General features: G+C 50.9%; 1 protein-coding gene across 3 annotated transcripts in view; it reads right to left on the bottom strand.

The window, feature by feature from the left end:
* THSD7A (thrombospondin type 1 domain containing 7A) overlaps positions 1 to 14,062 on the bottom strand; it is a 260,690-nt gene that overhangs the window by 1,403 nt on the left and 245,225 nt on the right. For all 3 annotated transcript variants that reach the window (XM_029070443.2, XM_029070444.2, XM_029070445.2), the window contains 5 exons: positions 12,799 to 12,970; positions 8,619 to 8,792; positions 7,193 to 7,288; positions 2,613 to 2,695; positions 1,444 to 1,696 (listed from right to left, as the gene is read on the bottom strand). In XM_029070443.2, coding sequence (XP_028926276.1) covers positions 1,444 to 1,696; positions 2,613 to 2,695; positions 7,193 to 7,288; positions 8,619 to 8,792; positions 12,799 to 12,970 — 778 coding nt within the window. The remainder of the gene's footprint in view (positions 1 to 1,443; positions 1,697 to 2,612; positions 2,696 to 7,192; positions 7,289 to 8,618; positions 8,793 to 12,798; positions 12,971 to 14,062) is intronic.

The following is a 14,062-nucleotide window of genomic DNA, read 5'->3' as shown; positions in this document are numbered from 1 at the left end:
CTAATCAGGTTGGACACAGTCCCTGTCCCACATGGGGCTCACAGTCTTAATCCCCATTTTGCAGATGAGGGAACTGAGGCCCAGAGAAGTGAAGTGACTTGCTCAAGGTCACCTAGCAGACAAGTAATGGATCTGGGATTAAAACCCACATCCTTGTGACACCCAGGCCTGTGCTCTATCCACTAGGCTATGCTGCTGCTTCTTTGGCTTGACTATCACTAGCAAAAGAGAAAAGGGAGCCCACTTGTGATTGGTTTGGGAAAAGAGCAAAGTTAAACAACCAGTCAATGGTATTTATTGAACACTGATTGGGTGGACAGAGCACTGTACTAAGCAGACTGTCGGAGGTGGGGGAGAAAATGAAATTAATGCTCCAGGTTGCTCCCTTTTGGGCAGATGGAATTCTCCGTCTCCACCTCAGGGAGCAGGGTGGTGCAGGATAGTTTTCCAGAAGACCTCTGTTTTCTGCCTGTCTGAAATAGGCCTGTTGAAATCCAAGTGCCAAGCAGAAAATGATAGTTATGTTGTCTCCTGTGGCAGAGTGGTGATCCTAGGAGAAAAATGAGTGGGCTCTCTGGCAAAGCCAATTTTCTTTAGCTTAAGTGTGCCTTCCTTCCTTCCTGCCTTCCTTCCTGCCTTCCTGCCTTCCTGCCTTCCTGCCTTCCTGCCTTCCTGCCTTCCTGCCTTCCTGCCTTCCTGCCTTCCCTCCCGCCTTCCCTCCCGCCTTCCCTCCCGCCTTCCCTCCCGCCTTCCCTCCCGCCTTCCCTCCCGCCTTCCTTCCTTCCCTCCTTCCTCTATACTAAGTTCTTGGAAAGTACAATTCAGCAACAAAGAGAGGCAATCCCTGCCCACGGGGGCTCACAGTCTAGAAGGGGGGAGACAGGCATCACATCTAGGACTCCGCTTCTTTCACCAGGCTTTCCTTAGGAGGCATGGGAATTTTGTCTTAACACCCACTTTCTTTTTCAATGCCCGGCTGGGGAAGGAGGAGGGAACACTGGAGGAAAGAAAATAGAAAACCATCTCCCAGACAACCAATAGGACCTCGGACTCTGATGAGTAAGCTCGTGTGGGCAGAGAGTGTTGTCATAGCGTTCTACTGTCCTCTCCCAGGTTCTTAGTATAGTGCTTTGCCCACAGTAAGTGCTCTATAAATACGATTGGATGAATGAATGAATGTCTTTTTAGGCCTGTCGCTGTTCTGCGGGGTTGGGGGAGGTCAGGGGCCGGCGGCAGTCGCAGCATTCAGCGCTCAGTACAGTGCCTGGCGTATAGAAAATGCTTAACAAATGCCACGATTATCATCATCATCCTTATTATTATTACGATGAGGATCCTTGAACCTTGGGCGGTTGAGGCCTGGGCCAAGCTGCAGGACCGAGTGAGGATCCCCCGTCTCCCCCCACCTCCCGCCCTGGGCGGCCACGGCCCGTCTGGCTTCACCTGGCCCGAAAGGCTGAAGGAACCAGGAGTGCCCGCGCCCGGCCGGGCTGCCGGAGGGCTCGGTGGGGTGGACGGCGCGGCTGGTTTTGACGTCCCCGCCGTGGCCGCCGTCGGCGTCGTCGGCGTTGTGGGCGTCGTGGGCGTTGTCGGCGGCGGTGGGGACGACCAGCACGGGGATGAGCCTGCACTCCACCAGGCTCCCGGCGGACGACATGACTTCCGTGTAGCCCTCTTCACAGCTGCACACTCTCATCTGGGGGGGAACGAGAGGGAAACGGGGGCCGGGGGAGATCACAGCGTCGTGCACCGCCTCCGAAACTACCGCCTCGCGCCCTGCCCGCCTCAAGCTAGTTAATAATAATCCTAATGATATTAATGGTATTTGTTGAGTGCTTACTATAGGCCAGGCACTGTACCCGGCGCTGGGGCAGATACACAAGCAAATAAGGTTGGACACAGTCCCTGCCCCACGTGAGGCTCACAGTCTCAATCTCCATTTTACAGATGAGGTAATTGAGGTACAGAGAAGTGAAGTGACTTGCCCAAGGTCACACAGCAGATGAGCGGCAGAGCCGGGATTAGGACCAGTGACTTTCTGACTCCCAGGCCCTCATCTCGTGACGCAGCCTTGGCATCTGTCTAGCAGCAGCTGATAAGCACTCTATCCTCGCCCAGGTGCTCAGCACAGTGTTCTGCACTGGTACGGATGCAGCCAATACTACTACTACTAATAATTGGGGTATTTGTTAAGCGCTTACAGTGGTCCGGGGACTGTACTAAGCTCTGGGGAGGAATACAACCAAATTGGGTTGGAAACAGTCTATCGACATATCGGTTGTTGGACTGCAAACTTGTTTTGGGCAGAGAATATGTGTGAAGGAGCCTGGCCCAGTGAACGGAGCACACGTCTGGGAGATGGAAGGACCCGGGTTCTATTCCCAGCTCTGCCACTTTGTTGCATGACCTTGGACAAGTCACTTCACTTCTCTGTGCTTCAGATCCCCATCCGTAAAATGGGGAAGCAAACTGTGAGCCCCATGTGGGACAGGGACCGTGTCTAACCCGATTAGCTTGTATCTACCCCGGGGCTTAGAACAGTGCCTGACACATAGTAAGTGCTTCAGAAATACGACTGAAAAAAGAAAGGCGGATGCGGTCGGGACCCCCACCTGGCTGCAGAAGGAGTGGGGCTGACTGCAAGACGGACTGCAGGATCTGTCGGCATCCGGCTGGCGCATCTCTAGGCATCCTCCTGCAGGACACAAAACCACACGTTTTTTTCCCAAGAACGTCTCACCGCCGAGTCAAGACGGCTCCAGTCCGGGGCCGGGATCTTGTCAATATCCCGGCTCAGGTGGGATCTCGGGAAGGTGGGTTCTTTTGCAAGACGTCTCGCCTCCGCGACGAAACGACTCCAGCTGCGGGCCGGAACTACGGTAACTTTCCGGCTCGGGTGCGATGTCGGTAAGGTGGGTTTTTGGGATGACATCTCCCCACCGGGACTAGAGGAGTCGTGGGTTTTGGGTAACAAACAGCGTTTGTGATCATGGGAAAAACATAGAATTGCTCCCCAAACCAACCGGATCTTGCTCTGACTGTATCTACCCCATCTGATTTCTTTTAAGGTCTTTGCTAAGCTCTTACTATGTGCCAAGCACTGTTCTAAACGCTGGGGTAGATACAGAGAAGCAGCGTGGTTTAGCAGAAAGCGCCGGGACTTGGGAGTCAGAGGTCATGGGTTCTAATCCTGGCTCTGCCACTAGTCAGCTGTGTGACTTTGGGCAAGTCACTTCACTTCTCTGGGCCTCAGGTACCTCATCTGTAAAATGGGGATTAAGACTGTGAGCCCCACGTGGGACAACCTGATTACCTTGTATCTAACCCAGTGGTAGAACAGTGCTTGGCACATAGTAAGTGCTTAAGGATGCCATCATTAGTAGTATTATTATACCAGTTAATCAGGTCGGATAACAGACCCTGCCCCATGTGGGACTCACAGTCTAAATAGGAGGGAGAACGGGTACTGAATCCTCATTTTGCAGTTGAGGAAACTGAGGCACAGAGAATTATTCTTATGGTATTTGTTAAGGGCTTACTATGCGCCAGGCACTGTACTAAGCGCTGGGGTGGACACAAGCAAATCGGGTTGAACACAGTACCTGTCCCACATGGGGCTCACGGTCTTAATTGCCATTTTACAGTTGAGGTAACTAAGGCACAGAGAAGTTGAGTGAAGTGACTTGCCCAAGGCCACACAGTAGAGAAGCGGAGGAGCTGGGAAGCAGCATGGCTTAGTGGAAAGAGCCCGGGCTTGGGAGTCAGAGGTCGTGGGTTCTAATCCCGGCTCTACCACTTGTCTGCTGTGTAACTTTGGGCAAGTCACTAACTTCTCTGTGCCTCAGTTGCCTCATCTGGAAAATGGGGTTTAAGACTGTGAGCCCCACGTGGGACAACCTGATTACCTTGTATCTACCCCAGTGCTTAGAACAGTGCTGGGTACATAGTAAGCGCTTAACAAATACCATCATCATCATTATTATGATTAGAACTCATGACCTTCCGACTCCCAGGCCCGTGCTCTATCCTCTACGCCGTGTTGCTTCATGAAGTGAAGTGACTTGCCCCAAGTCTCTCAACAGACAAGTGATGGAGCTGGGATTAAGACCCAGGACTTCCGGCTTCCAGGTCTGTGTTTTATCCACTAGGCCACGCTGCTTCCCAAGAAACACGCCAGCGGGAGGAAAAGATGTTCAGTTGCAGTAAGTGTCATTATTTACGCCTTTCATTAACAAAAGAATCCTTTCCCAACGCTAGAGCACGGCTGCCCATTAGATTAAAGCTATCGATCAAAAGGTCTCAGAAACTGCACATCCTGGCTCCTGCTCCGTACGAAATCTGATCTTCCCCAAGAGACGTAGGACCAAACACACACACGCACAAAGAAAACTATGCAAACACATATGCGCGGCCGATAGAGAATCCAGATCCTCGCTTCCAAACATCAATCTAATTTATCATAAATAATTTATCGGTGGCACTTGGCAGCTGCTAACCTGAAAACACAGATGGCTCGACCACAGATTCGCTTTTTAGCAAAAGGACTGTTCTAGGGGGGAGCTTGGAGGTAATTTGGCGGGGGGGGGGGGCTACGCAGCAGCAAATTGGAGGGGAAGGGTCTGCAGGTCTAATCCAAGTGGCTCCTAAGGCTCCTTAATCTCCATCCCCTCCTAGGGCTGGGTGAATTTTTTAAACGTCTATCCTGGCTCGTGACCCTCACACAATTAAACAAGGCCTAAAGCAAAATAAACACGGTGGCTCACGAGGGGCTCCTGGCTACCATCATCTCCTCTAAGAAAAGACAAAGGAATCAACGAGGCAGAGGTTACCCCAATTTCACTTCTCTCCGTCACACACTTCCTCATCTTCCTGCCTCCGCCAGCGAGAGCCCCAGCGGAGAGGGAGGGGAATCTAGGGCGCTTAGACTGTCAGGGACCCTATCCTGCACGCTCTCGGATTCCGTCGAGAAAAACACCGTGTAACCGCCTCCTTTCCTCCCGTTACCTTGGGTCCTCGCTGCCAGCATGCTCCCTGTCCACCGGGCTGGAGATAAAAGCTGCTCCCGTGTGCTCTCCGACACCTCCATCCCCGCTGAGGAAAGCATCCCGTAACCACCGTCTTCCTTCTCGCCCCAGAGGGTATCTACTCCTGGCAAGCTTCGGGCCCACCGGGCCAAGGAAGAAAGCTGCTCCCTCTCGAACGTTCACCACACGAGGCCTCAACCTACCCCTGAGAATACTGGGTGCGCCCCAAACTCTGAAATTCTCCTCCTCCAGCCACACAATCCAACGGGTTTGGTTTTTATTCTGCCTGTTTGTCCGCGCTGTGTTCTAATAATAATGATGGTATTCTATGTGCCAAGCACTGTTCTAAGCCCTAGGATAGGCACAAGGTAATCGGGTTGTCCCCTGTGGGGCTCACAGTCTTCATCCCCATTTTACAGACGAGGTAGCTGAGGCCAAGAGAAGTGAAGTGACTTGTCCAAAATCACCCAATTGATAAGGGGCAGAGCCTGGATTAGAACCCACAACCTCCGACTCTCAAGCCTGGGATCTTTCCACTAAGCCACCCAACGCTCCTGATGTGGTGTCTCCAACTCCTTCTTACCCCGATACTCTTAGATTTGAGCCCTTCTGACGGACAGATCAGGGCCAGTTCCCACCTGCGTATTCTCTTCCGGTACTCGGTACAGTGCTCTGCCCAGAGTGAGCGCTTAATAAACACTATGACTACCACATTACTGTTCTTTCTACTTCCTGGCCACCCCACTCCCACTTGGAAGGGAGGTCTTCGGTTCCTTGCAGGTGTCCGGGAGGCTCTGAAGCCGAGAAGAGCCCGAGGAGACCAATGACCATTCCCCCGTCGCTTCCCCGCGACGTCCCAAGAGGGAGAAGCAGCGGCTGAAATATTGGGATCGGGAGAGGTTGTTGGATTCTGAGCCTCGCAGGCCGTGAGATTCTACTTCTCTCACCAAGGACTCTGTTGCTTTCTTCGTATTTGTTGTTGTGCTTGTTCTTTAATAGTCGTATTAGAATTTACGAAGAGCCCTCTGGGTGCACATAACTGTTCTAAGCCCTAGGAAAGCGGGTGAGAATTTGACAGGGTCCCTCGTGGCCCTCAGGCTGGGCTCAATTTAAAAATTAAATTTTGGTTTTAAAAAATTGGGAAAGGGAGCTGGAAAAACTAAAACAGTAGGAACACAAAATTAACATAATAAACAAGGACAGGAATGACTGGAGGAAATAATCCTTTCTTTACATCTGATTACAATTTTCTCTCCCTCCCCTTATTCTTAGATTATGATCCTCTTGGAGAGCCAGGGACCGTGTCTAATTTTCAAACTTGTATTCTTTCCCCCAGGGTTTAAACAAGCACTTTACACTCAATAGGTACTTCATAAATAATAATACTAATAATTTTGGTATTGGTTAAGCACTTACTATATGCCAGGCACTGTAGTAGGCGCTGGGGTGGATACAAGCAAATCAGGTTGGATACAGTCCCTGTACCATGTGGGTCTCACAGTCTCAATCCCCATTTTATAGATGACAGAACTGAGGCACAGAGAAGTGAAGTGGCTTGCCCAAGTTTACACAACAGAGGTCGTGGGGTCTGCTCCCGGCTCTGCCATTGGTCAGCTGTGTGACTTTGGACAAGTCACTTCACTTCTCTGGGCCTCAGTGACCTCATCTGTGAATTGGGGATGAAGACTGTGAGCCCCACGTGGGACAACCTGACGACTTTGTATTTACCCCAGAGCTTGGAACCATGCTTGGCACATAGTAAACACTTGACAAATACGATCATTATTACAACAGATAAGTGATGGTGCTGGGATTAATAATGTTGGTATTTGTTAAGCGCTTACTATGTGCAGAGCACTGTTCTAAGCGCTGGGGTAGGTACTGGGTAATCAGGTCGTCCCACGTGAGGCTCACAGTTAATCCCCATTTTACAGATGAGGGAACTGAGGCCCAGAGAAGTGAAGTGACTTGCCCACAGTCACACAGCTGACAAGTGGCAGAGCTGGGATTCAAACCCATGACCTCTGACTCCCAAGCCCGTGCTCTTTCCACTGAGCCACGCTGCTTCTCTGGATTAGAACCCATGACCTTCTGACTCTCCCAAGCGCTTAGAAATCGGGGATGCCGTATTCCCGGCCGGGGAAAGAAAGGGGATGGCGTTTTTTTACCTGTGACGTTTAAGCCGTCTGACCTTTGACACCACACGGTCCGCGCCAATCCTTTCCACGGGCTGGCCATCCACTTGTACTCGTAGCAGTGACCGTCTGGAGAGTAAAAATGGGCACCGATGTGAGTGCGAGCATTGATCACCAGGGAAGAAGAGCGGCGCTGAGAATTAGAGAATCATCCAAGATATCCTGTGAGCCGGTAACTCGAGATTTGAAGGCCATATCCCCAACGAGGGTCCGACGCCATTTCGTTCTCCACAAAATATGGTGAAAATCAAAGGATTCTGAGACAGGTGAAAGATCGCTTACCTCATCCCCAATCTGCTTTCCACCGCCCAGGTCTCAGTTGATCTGACCCATGCTCCGTGCTGTTTGAGATCTTGGCGCTAATAATAATAATACTTACGGTGCTTATTAAGCGCTTCCTATATGCTCAGCACTTTTCTAAGGGCTGGGGAAGTTAACCAGACTGGCTACAGTCCCTGTCCCACATGGGGCTCACAGTCTTAATCCCCATTTTACAGGTGAGGTCACTGAGGCCCAGAGAAATGAAATAGTTTGCCCCAGGTCACACAACAGACAAGTCTAAGGGTGGTAATTAGAACTCAGATTCTTCTGACTTTCAGGCCCCAGCTGTAACCACTAGGCTATGCTGCTTCCCCGCTTCTGTCTGAATTTGACCCCGGACCTGCTGGGGAGGGCAGGCCTCATCTGGGAATGGGGAAGGATGGGTGTGGAAAGATAAGTCCCAGCCTGGCTGGAGATCTTTTGCCATGTGAAAAAACACGTCCTGGTGGAACGTGACCGCCAGAAATCTCTTCGTGCTGGAATTTCCCCCCCATTTAATGGAGAAAGTGCAAAAGTTTGAAAAAAACAAACGATTTTCCGTTCTGTTCACAGCGCGGGAGGACAATTTTTTCCTTCTTTGAAATCTGGAAAGTAAATGAGACTTGGGCTTCAAGGGGTGCTTCTCTCCGGTTACAAAATAATAATAATTATGGTACTTGTCAAGCGCTTACTATGTGTCAGGCACAGTACTAAGCGCTGGGACGGATACGAGCAGATCGGGTCCGTCCCACATGGGTCTCACCGTCTCAAACCCCATTTTACAGATGAGGTAACTGAAGCTCAGAGAAGTGAAGTGTCTTGTCCAAGGTCACACAGCGGACAAATGGCGAAGGCAGGATCAGAACCCATGACCTTCTGACTCCCAGGCCCCTGCCCTATCCACTACCCCACACTGCTCCTCCCAGGAATTTCAAGATGACCTTCCCAAGCGCCCGGTACCATGCCCAGCCCACAGTAAGCGCTCAGTAAATACCATCGGTCAACCGATTGAAATTTTCTCTTTCGACGGGAAGTACCTCGGGTCCCGTTCTGATTCCTAACTGCCTTTGGCTTTCCCAGAGGGGCCATCGCTGCTTACCGTCACACGGTCTCGTTTCCAGAACCTGCTCGGGGCAGAGATGCTGGTTCTCAAGTTCCTGGATGATCACCGCCCGGGATCGAGCTTGGATCCCTCCAAAGCCGAGATCTTCTCCGTTGACGCAGGTCAGCTGGCAGAGGCTCCAGGGAGACCATTCCTGGAGGTAGCAATCGCCTGCCGGGAGGTACAGAGCTCGGTGACTAGAGACCCTAAATAAGTTAAATAATGTCTCTTTTATGGTGACGGTTGTGAAGCGCTTTCTACGTGCCGGTCACTGTTCTAAGCGCTTAGGTAGATAAGACGGTCTTCACCCCCACCTGACTGATGATGTAACGGAGGCACAGAGAAGCGAAGTGACCTGCCCGAGGCCCCACAGCAGACGAGTGGTGGAGTCAGGATTAGAACCCAGATCCTCTGACTCCCAAACCCGTGCTCTATCCATTAGGCCATGCTCCTTCTTCTTGGATTGCCTTGGATTGAAATATTACCATCTCGACATTGTCCTCATTGGGTTCTTATTCAACGGTGATGGTATTTCTTAAGACTTTACTATGTGCCAAGCACTGTACGAAGCGCTGGGGGCAGATACAAGCTACTGACAGACAGTCTCTGTCCTACACAGGGCATACGGTCCGAGTTGGAGGGAGAATAGGGACGGAATCCATATTTTACAGATGAGGAGATGAAGGACCCGAGGTGCTACGTGACATTCCTAAGGGCACAGAGCAGCCAAGCGGTGAAGCTGGGGTTATTTTTATTATTATTGTTATATTTGGTAAACACTATGTGCCAAGGACTGTTCTAAGCACTGGGGTGGATACAAGTTAATTAGGTTGGACGCAGTCCCTGTTCTACAGGCAATGACTCCCCATTTTGCAGATGAGGAAATTGAGGCACAGTGAAGTTAAGCAACCTGTCTAGGTCTCACAGCATCCAAGGGGAAAAGCCAGAATTAGAACACAGGTCTCTTGACTCCCAGGCTCGTGATCTTTCCCATTAGTCCGTGGTGGACTCCTGTTTCTCAGGAAAGGGGCGGGGGAGAAATGGGAAGACGGGAAAGGGAGAGAGGCAGCACAAGGTTCAGAAAGAGGGAGAGAAACAAGAAGAGAAGCAGTGAGGCCTCGTGGAAAGATCCCCAGCTTGCGAGACGGGAGAGCTGGGTTCCAATCCCGGCTCTTTCCCTTGTCTGCTGTGTGTCCTTGGGCGAATCACTTAACATCTCGGTGCCTCAATTCCCATACTGGCAAAATGGGGATTCAATACCTGTTCTCCTCCCTACTTTTTTTTTTAAATGGCATTTGTTAAGTGCTTACTAGTGCCAGGCACTGTACTAAGTGCTGGGCTAGATACAAGCTAATCAGGTTGAACACAGTCCTTGTCCCACATGCTACTCACAGTCTTAAACCCCATTTTACAGATGAGGAAACTGAAGCACAGAAAAGTGAAGTGACTTGTCCAAGGTCCCACAGCACACACCTGGTGGAGCCGGGATTAGAACCCAGGTCCTTCTGACTCCTAGGCCCGTCCTCTATCCACTAGGCCCAGCTGCTTTGCGCTCAGACCGTGAGCCCCATTTGCGACCTGATTACCTTATATCTATGTTCCCGGCACATAGTAAGCGCTAAACAAATACCACAAATATTATTATCATTAGGAGAGAATGTATAAATATAATGATACCTCCCGAACATTCACTTGAATGTTCAACATTATACTAAATGCTGGGGAGAAAAAAACAGGAGCAAGATATACCTCATACATCAAGGTCCATATTTAATGTGTATATACTGAAGAGCAATTACGTTCTCAGTCACCTTAACATCTCCTTCCCATACTGTGAGCCCACTGATGGGGAGGGATTGTCTCTATCGTCAAATTGTACTTTCTAAGCTCTTAGTACAGTGCTCTGCACAAAGTAAGTGCTCGATAAATACGATTGAATGAATTAATGGATGAATATAGAGTTCCACGTTCTCTGTCTTCCACGAATCGTCACACCAGGATCTGAGTAGCCGGATCCTGGCTATTTGGCTACTCGGTCTTTATCGATTATTAGAGTACGACTCATTCCATCTAGCCCCGTTGAATTTATAGGCCATTAGAAATTCACGGAGCTGTTGACCAATGCTACTCTGGGTCCTGAAAGACAGCTTTCTGTGACCCTCCCCCACCCCTTTCCTCATCGCCCTCGTTCCGAATCCCCTCAGAAATAAGCTCTAACAGGCCCAAGTTTGTAAATAGTCTCCTACTGCTTTAATTATCGCAGGCCGGGAGAGGCGTTAATAATTCATGCCGTTTTACATTACGTGGAGAGGGAGCACGAAAGCTGGACACAATGTCGCCTGGCTGGCTGATTAACGGAAGAGCCTCCTCGTAGCAACATTAAGAGAAGCGTGTCTGGACGTGAATTATCGGCCCGCGGACGTACCGCAACAGGGTCGTCGGAGAGACTTTGGGGGTGACTCGTTAAAACGTGCTCTCGGTATCGTCATCCTCCCTGGGAAACTGTGGCACCGCTTGGGCTGAGGTTGTCATGCGGGCAGTCGGGAGAGACCGAAATATCGACGTTTTTCCCGACTTGATTGTAACCCGGTGCCATGGCCGCTTTGGGGTAATGGAGACTTCAATTATTAAGCAGAAATGGGGAGAGAGAACATCACAGCTGGAGGGGAAGCACAGAATAACCTCGATAATCAGAGCTCGGATGCTTAAGGGATGACCTGTTGTGTCACAATATGAATTTTTCCGCCACAGGTGTCGGTGGGTTCTTGGGGAGGATGCGGGGTGGGGGTGGGGTTGGGGGCGTGGTCGTCGTCAGCGTATGACTTTTAAAAACCCATCCGATATCGAAGAACAGGCAGCTGGAGCAAGCGTGGTGGTGATGGAGGAGCCGGGTGGTCTAGCGGAAGGAGCTAAGGCCTGGGAGAAAGAAGACCTGAGTTCTCATCCTGGCTCTGCCATCCGTCGGCCGTGTCACCTTGGGCTAGTGACTTTCAATCAATCGATCGATCGCTCATATGTCCCGAAGGCTTACTAGGGGGCTTCCGGTATTTTTGGAGTATTTGTATAGTATCGGTGAAATGTTGAGGGGTCTAAACCACCGTGCTTTTAAGTACTGGGGTAGATACAATACCATCAGATCAGACAGTGTCCCTGTTGCGTATTGATTTTAAACTTTAAACCCTATGTTTAACTGCGTTAAAGCATTTTGGAGATTACCTTACCTGCCTGCTGTGTGACCTTGGGTAAGTCTCTTCTCGCTGTTCCTTGATCTCGTCTATCTCACTACCGACCCCTTGCCCGCCTCTTCCCTGTGGCCTGGAACTCCCTCCCGCTTCACGTCTGACAGACACCACTCTCCCCACCTTCAAAGCCCTCCGAAAATCACATCTCCACTAAGAGGTCTTTCCTGATTTATCCCTCCCTTCCCTGTCTTAGCCTGTCCCTCCTGTGTCACCTCTGCGCTTTGGTCTGTTCGTTCATTCATTCATTCATTCATTCATTCATTAATTCAATCGCATTTATTGAGCACTGTACTCTCCTCTATCCACTACCTCCCTGTTGCTTCTCTCAATGCCAATTATAATGTTAACAATGATCATAGTATTTGTTAAGCGCTTACTCTGTGCCAAACACTGTACTGACCACTGGGATAGATATGAATTGATTGAAGGATAGATTGAAGCAGCGTGGCTCAGTGGAAAGAGCCCGGGCTGGGGAGTCGGAGGTCGTGAGTTCTAATCCCCGCTCCACCACTTGTCAGCTGTGTGACTGTGGGCGAGTCACTTCACTTCTCTGTGCCTCAGTTACCTCATCGGTAAAATGGGGATGAAGACTGTGAACCTCACGTGGGACAACCTGATTCCCCTGTAACTACCCCAGCGCTTAGAACAGTGCGCTGCACATAGTAAGCGCTTAACCAATACCAACATTATTATTATTATTATTATTACTATTGTTATGAGGTCATCAGATCCCATGTGGGGCTCGCAGTCCAAGTAGGAGGGAGAACAGGGATCGAACCCCCATTTTGCAGATGAGGGAACTGAAGCCCAGAGAAGCTACATGACTTGTCTAAGCCCACTGCGCTGGTAAGTGGCAGAGCCGGGATTAGAACCCAGGACCTCGGACTCCCAAAGTGGTAGAGCAGACCGAACGCCAAGTTCTGAGCATCCACTACCTGGGCAGGGCTGCGTGCAGGGTTTCTCCAGAACCATCTTCTCTCCATCAATCACGGGGTCGAGATCTGCGCAAAATTCCTCATCCACCTCCTTGCCGGCATCCTCAACGGAGCCGTTGCTCACCACGCACGATACGTTCCTGGTTCTGATACCCTCGCCACACTGCGCATCCTGGGAAACCAAGAGGAAAGAGATGGAATCTGCATTCTCAATCGATCCATCATATTTACAGGGTGTTTACAGCGGGGAGAGCACTGTACTAAGCGCTTGGGAGAGGGCAACGCAACAGAGTTGGAAGACAAGTTCCCTGCTGATGATTTCAGAGGCTGGTCAGACCCAGCACCTCCATGACCGAAACTCTCAGAGACCGGTCAGACCCAGAGCCTCCATGACTGACAGTCTCAGGGACTGGTCGGACCCAGTGACTCCCTGTCTGATGAACTCAGAGACCAGTTATATCCACCACCACCATGAATGACTCTCTCAGAGACTGGTCAGACCCAGCGCCACCATGACTGTTGTTCTCAGGGACTGGCTAGATCCAGCACTTCCATGACTGAACGTCTCAGAGGCGGACCCAGCACCACCATGATTCACAGTTTCAGAGACTGGTTATTCATTCAATAGTATTGAGCGCTTACTATGTGCAGAGCACTGTACTAAGCGCTTGGAATGGACAAATCGGTAACAGATAGAGACGGTCCCTGCCCTCTGACGGGCTTACGGTCTAATCGGGGGAGACGGACGGACGAGAACGATGGCAATAAATAGAATCAAAGGGAAGAGCATCTCATTAAAACAATAGCAAATAAATAGATTGAGGGTGATGTACATACCATTAACAAAATAAATAGGGTCATGAAGATATATACAGTTGAGCAGACAGTACAGTGCCGAGGGGATGGGACGGGAGAGGGGGAGAAGAGGGAAAGTGGGGAGAAGAGGGTTTAGCTGCGGAGAGGTGAAGGGGGGGGTAGAGGGAGCGGAGGGAAAAGGGGAGCTCAGTGTGGGAAGGCCTCTCGGAGGAGGTGAGCTTTAAGTAGGGCTTCGAAGAGGGGAAGAGAATCAGTTTGGCGGAGATGAGGGGGTAAGGCGTTCCGGGACCGCGGGAGGACGCGGCCCGGGGGTCGACGGCGGGATGGGCGAGGACGGGGGACGGCGAGGAGGCGGGCGGCGGAGGAGCGGAGCTTGCGGGGTGGTCGGTGGAAAGAGAGAAGGGAGGAGAGGTAGGAAGGGGCGAGGAGATGGAAAGCCTCGAAACCT

Source organism: Ornithorhynchus anatinus, chromosome 8, assembly GCF_004115215.2.
Source record: "Ornithorhynchus anatinus isolate Pmale09 chromosome 8, mOrnAna1.pri.v4, whole genome shotgun sequence".
NCBI classification, from domain to species: Eukaryota; Metazoa; Chordata; class Mammalia; order Monotremata; family Ornithorhynchidae; genus Ornithorhynchus; species Ornithorhynchus anatinus.
This window is presented reverse-complemented; position numbering and strand designations above follow the sequence as displayed.